The sequence below is a fragment of the Lupinus angustifolius genome, chromosome LG07 (assembly GCF_001865875.1).
Source record: "Lupinus angustifolius cultivar Tanjil chromosome LG07, LupAngTanjil_v1.0, whole genome shotgun sequence".
NCBI classification, from domain to species: Eukaryota; Viridiplantae; Streptophyta; class Magnoliopsida; order Fabales; family Fabaceae; genus Lupinus; species Lupinus angustifolius.
This window is the reverse complement of record NC_032015.1, coordinates 10,774,828-10,784,579: the sequence shown is the minus strand read 5'-3', so window position 1 is coordinate 10,784,579 and position 9,752 is coordinate 10,774,828. Positions and strand designations below refer to the sequence as shown.

At 32.7% G+C, this 9,752-nt stretch overlaps 1 protein-coding gene across 1 annotated transcript; it reads right to left on the bottom strand.

The window, feature by feature from the left end:
• Positions 1,334 to 3,940, bottom strand: LOC109352481 (DEAD-box ATP-dependent RNA helicase 39-like). The gene is made up of 5 exons (XM_019594480.1): positions 3,377 to 3,940; positions 2,357 to 2,440; positions 2,068 to 2,232; positions 1,800 to 1,940; positions 1,334 to 1,674 (listed from the first exon to the last, which is right to left on the bottom strand). Exons 1-5 carry the CDS (start codon positions 3,860 to 3,862, stop codon positions 1,507 to 1,509), a joined length of 1,044 nt encoding a protein of 347 aa, XP_019450025.1. The 5' UTR covers positions 3,863 to 3,940; the 3' UTR covers positions 1,334 to 1,506.

Genomic DNA, 9,752 nt, shown 5'->3' with positions numbered 1-9,752 from the left:
CGTTACATTGGTAAAATGAGGGAACCATATATGATTATGTTACTTCTCTTATACTTTAGTCTATAAATATACCATTATATCTTCCCTTTACTATGATTTTTATGATTCTAATATAGCAAATTAAAACTATTTCACATCTTATTCATTTACTTTAATAAATTAATGATTGGATTTATACACTTATGATCCCAGTAATATTTGACACGTATCAGGATAGAACTATTTATAAATATCTCAACTTTTAACCTTAGTCTTATTTTGTTTTAATTATAAAGTTTGCCTTGTAAGGATTTTAAAATGCGGTTGTCACGATTGCATTATGTATTATGTGATGGAATCCACAATTTTTCGCATAGAGTAGAATCATTTGCAATGTTCTCTCCCATCCATCTTAGCAATTCTAGCAAACGCATTGTATCCATAACATGTAACAAGTAAAAATCAGATTATACATTTATACTAGAATTGACACTAAAATATAAGCACCACTTATTGCTAATTAATGAGGTCAAATTCATCTAAACAGATAATATAATGACAGAGAAAAGGGATGAGAGAGAGGAAGTAATTGAAAGGTGAACATCTACTCTACTAAAAGAGTATGTCAAGTCATGTAACATTTTTTCTTATTGGTTGAAAAACATATATTTAAGTTTAAAATTTAATAATAAAATATCTTTTTAACCAATTAGAAAAAATAGTAGATAGAATGACATACTTCTTTAGGACAAAAAATGTACTCCCATAACTGAAGGGTGGTGCATTAGACGACAACGACATTGCTGAGTCTGTTTAAGAAGATGGAAATTTAGGGCAAATGGAGGGATGATTTTATTTCAAGATTTTTTCTGGTTGGAGGCAAATAGAATATGAAATTACCTAGTTTTTCAGTAAAGAAAATATAATATTAATAATAAATCTTAAAGAATAATAAAATTAATGACCTCTTCAAAAAAAGTAATACAATTAAATAATAGATAATATACTAAATATGTATAAATCCTTACACTAATAGTGCATAAATATTATATTCTTTGAAAATAATTTTGTTTAGAAATAATTAATAACACAATTATATTCCTAAACATTTGATATAATTTCATTTAGAAACTCTAGCTAGCAAAATTGGATCAGTGACTCTTCAAAAGAAAAATAATAATCAAAATAAATAGGAATAATATAGTAATTATATATAAATCATTAATTATAATGTGATGTTGTAAAAGTAATTTTGAGCAGGAGCCACAAAACAACAGGGTATTATAATCTTCTCAAAGTTTACTAATTTATTGATCAACTTTTAAGTACCCTATTTGTCATCATATATATTCTTTACACACAAGCAAAATGAGTCATACATTATATGCTTCAAGTTAGAACATGACAACATAATATACAGACACAATTAACTCAACATCCTTCCTATCAGAAAAATCATAAAACCTATTTTTGACTCTTCCTTTCTTTTGTGATATGCTAGAGAGCTTCTAGATAAAGAAGTTAGTGTCATTTCAAAAGGGAACCCATGGCCTCTGCCACTTTTCCCCTAAGAGAATCCAGAGACTCTATAAAATGAAAGACTTCTGTTTGATCCATTTCTAAAGACAATGCAGATATATTTCCGGCATGATCATGCTCGAGGTCCTTTACAATGGGTGATTGTTCACCCAAAACCTGCCATATAAAGAAGATCAATTCAGTAACATAACAACTATGATCAAAGGCCTAAGAAAAATACCTTCATGGAAGAATCCAAATACTTGAACAATACGGTCCACAATATTTTGACATTATTATACCTCAGTTATAGTGGAAGTTGCCAAAATTGTCTGCAATCTTTTGACATTAGATTTTGATTCAGGATCTAGTAATGGTGTGAGAATTTTGTGGATTTCGGGACCAAGTCCACTACCAAGCATGTAATCCACATCATCCACTACCTAGTTAAGAAACATGACAAATACAAGTGTGGTTAATGCTAGTATCTCCAAAGAACTGGTAAATGATAATCTATAGCCTTAACATAGATTCTGATTTCTGACATTGATTATAGTAAGTGATACTAACCAAGTATCTTAACTCCGCAGGAACAACACTACCCTCTTCAATGTATTGTAGAATCTCATTAGGAGTTCCAATTATGAGACCAATTGAAGTATTTGACCGCGGAACAGAACCCTTTGCAGATTTCAATTCTGAATTATGGATGATATATTTTGCAGCATTAAAGCACTGCATTGCTCACAATAATTTGCAATGTCAGGATCAATTTAGAAATTCCAGGTTCATACTCTACAAGAGGAAGGAAACAGACGAGAAGAATTAGGTGATGATAGTAGATTGTAGTAAGAGTTACCTCTTCAGCTTTCTCCTCTGTAGTACAAAGCACAATGCCTCGGGGGTGATTTGAATTCGAACCAAGCAAATCCCGTCTCAGCAGCTACAAAAGTTATCAGATAATCATTTTTTCAGCAATTCTCTAATGCTGATTTGGCAACAAAACAAGAAAGGAACATGGAACAGAAATATACAAGTAGAAACCTACTTTGTCCTTTCTTGTTTGCATGTAAAAATGAGGATAAAGTGATATTTTACTGATTGAATAGTTTGTAGATGCTTGAAGTATTCAGCCGAATTTTCTTGTCATCTTCACTCCATTTTCAGAAAATCATCTTAGCACAACCAAGGTGCAAACCGTGCAATAATCCCCTCTTCTCCAACAAGGTAATATTACTTATCCTCCTAGTCTACTTTCCCCCAAAATTTACTCACTCTATTTTTTTTTTGCTTTGAAACATTTAAGATTAACATATCAATCATGTTAATATTGTCACCACTTGCGGTTTTACGTTTTTACAAGTAACACCACTCTGAGAACAACTGTCTTTTGTAATATTGTTTTAATGAATGATTATAAGACAAGTCAGTAGTTTGATCACAATAAGTCACTTTGAAGGTTTATTTTATCTTAGTGGGAAATTTAAGCTGTGAAAATGTGAGCCAGTAGAGTACTACAGTAATAAGTTACATTATATCAAACAAAAAAGAAGCAACACTAACTTCAAATACTAGGTTTTTTGTTACAAATATCTAAATTCATGTAGAGAAAAAACACATCCCTAAATTTAGGTACTAACTACTGAAAATGAAAACTCCAACCAAGCTCCTAAAAAAATCTCAAATGTCCATCAAGTTAGTCTTTTACTATACAAATTTTAACAACACACTGTTCCAAATCAAGGACTACTTTGACTATTGTTTGGGATTCATAAGTATCAAATCATGCACTTTAACTTTGCATACACTAATCTTGAATAAAAAAGGTGACACTAAACACAACCATTGATAGAGTAAGTAGTAGACTTAAAAACCCAACCTGAATAAGGGGCAATAAGAAAGCCAAAGTCTTGTCAGGTCCAGAAGGTGAACTTAACAAAACACATTTCCCTTCCAAAATAGTTGGAATAGCCACACACTGTATCTCACTAGGAACAAAATCACCAATCCCTTCCAACACCTCAACAAGCTCCTCATTCAAACCCAACTCCTTAAAACCAGAAACCACCATAGTTGGTTCATTTTGACCCTTTTCAGCCACATTCTTCTCATGAATGGCGTTGGAAGTAGTTGATGCATGTGAACCTGTGTCATTTGAAGTGCCTTTGAGTTTTCTTTGTTTAAACTTTTCCAAAAGCATTGAGTCCCTTGACTTGGATGATGATGATGGTGGTGGTGTATTGGAGGAGGAGGAAGAAGTTGAGAAAGTAAAAGTTGATGGTAGCTTTGGAAATGGGTAATGATTCTTTGTTGGTGAGTATAGAGAAAAAGAGAGGCTAAGAAGCTCTCTACCCCTTCTTCTCATGGCTTCTTCACTCAACAAAAATGGGGTTTTTGGTGTTGGGGTTTTGGAGGCTGTGGGAATGAACTGTGTTGGAACACTTTTCTGGTAAACGTCTTCTACAAACTGGGCTTGTTGGGTTGGACAGATTGCATCAACCTGGCCCAAATATTTATAGATTTGGGACCGGTTTTTTTGGTAGGGTAGAAAGTAATCTATTTTATTTCAGGATGTATTCCTCAAAAGAATCTAACTTTTGAGCTTTGATATAACATCTCAATATTTAATAAGTCCTTATATCACTCCACATTTGACTTTTGAGAGATACTTTCGGAGTGTGTGATTATCTCTTTCAACAAGTGTCGCTCTTAGGAATTGAATCATTAACCTTTTGGTCATCTTGAGGATCTAGTATAGTCTTACACTACTTGACCAACACAATATTGATATCCCCTCACCCTTTTTGAGTAAGAACTAATCTCTTTCGGAGTGCATGATATTATCTTTCAATAAGTGTCGCTCTTAGGAATCGAATCATTAACTTTTTGTTCATCTTGAGGATCTAGTATAGTCTTACTTCACTTGACCAACACAATGTTAGTATCCCTCACCCTTTTTGGGTAGGAACTGATCTCTTTTGTTGTGCGTGATTGTATCTCTCAATAAGCATCGCTATTAGGAATCAAATCATTAACTTTTTGGTCATCATGAGGATGTAGTATAGTCTTACATCACTTGACCAACACAATGTTGGTATCCCTCACCCTTTTTGGGTATGAACTAATCTCTTTCCGAGTACGTGATTGTATTTCTCAATAAGTGTCGCTCTTAGGAATCAAATCATTAACCTTTTGGTCATCCTGAAGATCTAGTATAGTCTTACATCACTTGACCAACACAATGTTGGTATCCCCTCACCATTTTTGGGTAGGAACTAATCTCTTTCAGAGTGCGTGATTATATCCCTCAATAAACACCATTCTTATGAATTGAATCATTAACCTTTTGATCATCCTCATGATCTAGTATAGTCTTGCACCACTTGACCAACACAATGTTAGTCTATTAATGCTATTCTAATTTCAGGACACTGAAATCGTTATATTTGAATTTAAAAATCAATTGACTATTTGAATGAATATTACATGTGTTATACATATTTTTTAAATTTAGAAAAACATAGATAGAAAATAAAAAAAAGCTTATATAAAATAAAAGTAATGGCATAAAATGAAGATACAAAATATTAATTTATTCAAATCAAATTAATTAAAAATAGTTACTAATTAGAAAATAAAAATAAGTAAAATTTTAAAATAACTATAATACTAAAAGTAATTTATTAGACATGATTTCTCATGGGGTGTGATTAGAAAGGGGATTAGAATAACTTGGAAATGTGTTTTCCAAAGGTGAATGGAGTGTGTAAGGTACATAGAGATCTCAGTGTGAGATATTGTAAATGCAACTCATAATCTTTAGTGGAAAAATCTCTTGTGTTGCAAGAGTACTGGATGTAGCCTTTGGTGGACAAGAAGGTGAACCGGTATAAAAATATTTGTGTATTCTCTTCTCCCCTATCTCTTTGATTTTACTTGTTAATTTTCTGCATATATTTTCCGCTGCACTTTAACTCTTGATTTTGCAGAAAAAGTGGTCATTATTTTAAGTCAACTAATTCACCCCCTCTTAATTGCACTCTCAGTCTTACAATTGGCACCAAAGCTATTTTTGAGTAAGATATTCTCAAATCTGATCCTATATCAAAGATGGCCTCAAGGTCATTCATAGGAGAAGGCTCCAAAATCAACCGCCCTCCAAGCTTTGTTGGAGAGTGCTATGATTTCTGAAAAATCAGAATGAGAATCTTCATAGAATCTCAAAACTTGGACATATGGAATGTGATTGAAGAAGGACCATATGAACCCTTCACAATTATCAACAGGGTAAGGGAAGTGAAGCCGAAATCTCCATGGAATGATGAAGACAAAAAGAAAGTGCAATACGACCTTAAAGCCAAAAAAATTATTGTGTCGGCTCTAGAAGAAAAATAATTCTTTAGAATGTCAAGTTGAAAAACATCGAAAGAAATTTGGGACACTTTAGAAAGGATACATGGAGCCAAAAAAGTACAAAGGTCTACAACGAAAAGTGAAGCATCAACATCAAAGCAACAATCTACATGCTCTATATGCAGAAAACCAGATCATCTTGAATGTGCTTGTCCAGTCCTACAAAAGTATCATTCTTTCAAAAGAAAGAAGGACAAGACGCGTAGAAGAACAAATGTTATATCAGAAGATAAAGATGATGGTTCAAATGCAAAACTCAGAATTAAGGAGCAAACACATATTTCATTGATGACTTCACACAATTCAAATGACGATTATGAGGTTAGTAACTCTAAACCAAATGATATATTTTCATATAATGAGTTACATAACGCTTTTTGTGAATTACATGAAGAATTTATTAGACTCTCTAAAGTGTGCATAAATCAGAAAAACACTATAGAACATCTTGAGAGTCAAAATAAAATTCTACAAAAAGATTTGAATGCTTTAAAATCCAAATCAAATGACAAGTGCATTGATTGTCCAAAATGTGATACTCTTGAAACTAAAATTGTTTCATTAAATCAAGAAATGAATATGTTCAAGAATAGTACTCATAAGTTGAAAAATATTTTAAATACTAAAAAACATACCAATGACCGAAGAGGTCTAGGCTACACAAATAGCCTAAAAACTAATGGTATGAGAAAAAGTACTTTTGTGAAAACTAAGAATGATTGCATGCATAATATTTCTAAAGAAAATATTGATCAACATTCTTTTACAATTCTAAACAAAAGATGCATCAACATTAACCCTCATGCTTTTATTTTAAAAATATTGGTCATACTCCTAATTCATGTCATATTACAAAAGTTGGTATTCCAACTGACCAATATATTTAGGTTGAGAAATGTGCTAACCCCGCAGGACCCAAATCACATTGGGTACCTAGAAAATATTTTTAATTTGTTTTGCAGGAGTGCTTGAAAGCCATAAGCATAAATGTATTACCATGACAACGGCTGTTCAAAGCACATAGCACAAGGAGATTCAAAATTATCATTTATTGAAGCAATAAAGGCCTTGTTACCTCTACATAGAACATCAAAAGAAAAATCCTTGGTATATGTAACATTGTTATATGCTATGAAATTTTCAAATCACTCTCAAATAAGTGACATAGAACTTCAATTGATGTATGCTATGAAATTTAATTTGAAAATAAATTGGACTCTGATGATAATGAGACAAATGTGGTTTGTAAGAGGAACACAAAGCCCTTTGCCACATGCAATCTTCATAACAAAAATCCTTGAGCATTTCGGTGTTTCTACTGCTGGAGAAATTAAGGTCTCGCTTAACCCTCGTGAAAGCCATATTGATGTGGATGTAATCCACAAAATGGGCTTCACATTTGATCTTCGACCAGACCTACAAGCATAAGAAAGATAAACCTCCTGCTCTTGAACCAAAACCTGCCCCTGCTAATCCTTTTAAACCTCAACCTTATGAGTTTTATGCTCAATCTTCCTTATCTGTTGTCATGCCTTCAAATCAGATGATTATGGATGAGTTGATATCTCTTTGAGGCTACATCACTAACCGAATGAATGCTTTGATACTCAGAATCAACAAATCCAGTTTGAACTTCATCATCTCTCTTCTAAGCTGAGTAACATGGACGTTGATGAAGGCAGTTCTGAGCCTGAGTCTTAGACTTTATCTGTTGTTAGGATTTTCTGGTTGTAATGTTAATTTCTCCTAGTTTCGAACAAATTTATATTATGTTGTTTGTATTGATGTTTGCATTGTTAATGCTTGAACATCCTTTTACTTTTATGATATTGCTCAAATTTCGTTATATCTTGATATCCATATTATTATATATTATATATATCATATTGCATATATGCTATATATATTGTGCTGGAAAACTCTTGACTTTTCTACTTTTTGATGAAGTCAAAAGGGGGATAAAAGTTGAGAGAGTATATTTTCTGTTTAAAACATTTCAGTCACATAACTCCAAATGAAAGGGGGAGCATACAAGATAGGGGGAACATACTCAAGACAAGTCAAGAAAATCACAAAGTATGATGCACTCAGAAAACTACAGTGTTAAGAAGATATTGGTTTGTCATCATCAAAAATGGGGAGGAAGATCTTGCTCTTGACCTTGACACGGTTTTGATGAAGACACCAACATCACCAAAATGAAGAAAAAGAAGAATACTTATGAAGACAATGAAGATTCAAGCTTCAAGATATTCAAGACTTTTAGTCTAAGTCTTAATAGGTACTTATCCTATACTATTGATTATACAATAGTAGTAATGCTCAAACTATTTTTAAAAGAAAATTGAAACACTTTAAAATACTTAAAACAATTTTCAAAAATAGTGTGTAGCGGGTTCTTCATCTAAGTAACAGGTTACGAGTGTGAGAAAAGAGTTATCCAACTTAAAACTGATAAGAGTAATTCATTATCGCCTTTGAGTAATAGATTACCAGTGTTATTAAAGTTGAGTAGCCGATTACTCAACTTGCTGTAATCGATTACTCTAATTCGAAAATGATCAGTGGACAAAACATTTGAGTAATCGATTACTCAATGCTGTAATCGATTACCGAGAGTTGTTGCATCAAATTTTCAAATTCAAAGTGAATGAGTTTCACCCAAAAGACATGGTTTCATTCCAATCAATTCCTACCTTTTCAAAGAGACATTTTGGTTGATTGGAAAGCCTATATAAAATCGATTACTCAATGTTGTAATCGATTACCGAGAGTTGTTGCATCAAATTTTCAAATTCAAAGTGAATGAGTTTCACCCAAAAGACATGGTTTCATTCCAATCAATTCCTACCTTTTCAAAGAGACATTTTGGTTGATTGGAAAGCCTATATAAAGACATTAAAACTCACAATCACTACACACAACATATACACAACTCTCATACAAATTTCAAAAGCTCTTACACATTCTGAAATTATTTTCTGCACTTTTGGCAACAAGTTCTTAAACTTTCAAAGTTGATTTTTCTGAAGTTGCTTAAAGTGAAAGTGTTTCAAGTTTATGAACTTATAAAGAGCATTATTACTAAGTATACAAAAGAGTTGATTGGATTGCAAGTTACATTACTTTTATACTTATAAAGGCAATTCTGCCATTCTTGAACATTCTTCATTATTATTGCAGAATACTTTCTTTCTTTAGTGGAAAAATCTCTTGTGCTGCAAGAGTACTAGACGTAGCATTCAGTGGACAAGAAAGTGAACCAGTATAAAATCCTTGTGTATTCTCTTCTCCCTTATCTATTTGATTTTACTTGTTAATTTTCTACATATATTTTATACTGCACTTTAACTCTTGATTTTGCAAAAAAAGTGGTCATTATTTTAAGTCAACTAATTCACCCCCCACCTCTTAGTTGCAATCTCAGTCTTACACCCACAATATGGCTACCAGTGCCAATTCTCGAATTCCCACAATATGATTACCCTTGCCAATTCTTTTCTCACTATATTGACTACTAGTGTCAGTTATCAAAATTCTTACTTTGACTGTCTGTGTCAATTCTCAAGTGTCACAGAAAGAAATGGAGAGAATGTGCCGAAAATGCATCAACAAAATATTATAGGGGAGAAATAAGAAGTTGAGAGGTAAACGCCTTTAACTTTGGATAAAAATTATGAATGGAGAAGATATCAATTTATAGCCTAAGGCTTTCAGCGACTCCCTCATTCGACGACCCAAAAAGGTGGCCAAATCCCAAATGACTACATAATCTGACGACTGGAAAAATTCACCACACAAATCTCTATCTCTAGACCGAGATCTTCTCCCTCACTCTCAAC

What these genes read in the sequence shown, in the direction of transcription:
- LOC109352481 (XM_019594480.1), bottom strand. Translation starts at nt 3,862, where the DNA reads ATGAGAAGAAGGGGTAGAGAGCTTCTTAGCCTCTCTTTTTCTCTATAC. An exon ending in CAGAGGAGAAAGCTGAAGAG is followed by an intron (nt 2,233 to 2,356) that starts GTAACTCTTACT and finishes TGAGCAATGCAG; the next exon opens with TGCTTTAATGCTGCAAAATA. An exon ending in CAACTTCCACTATAACTGAG is followed by an intron (nt 1,675 to 1,799) that starts GTATAATAATGT and finishes TTTATATGGCAG; the next exon opens with GTTTTGGGTGAACAATCACC.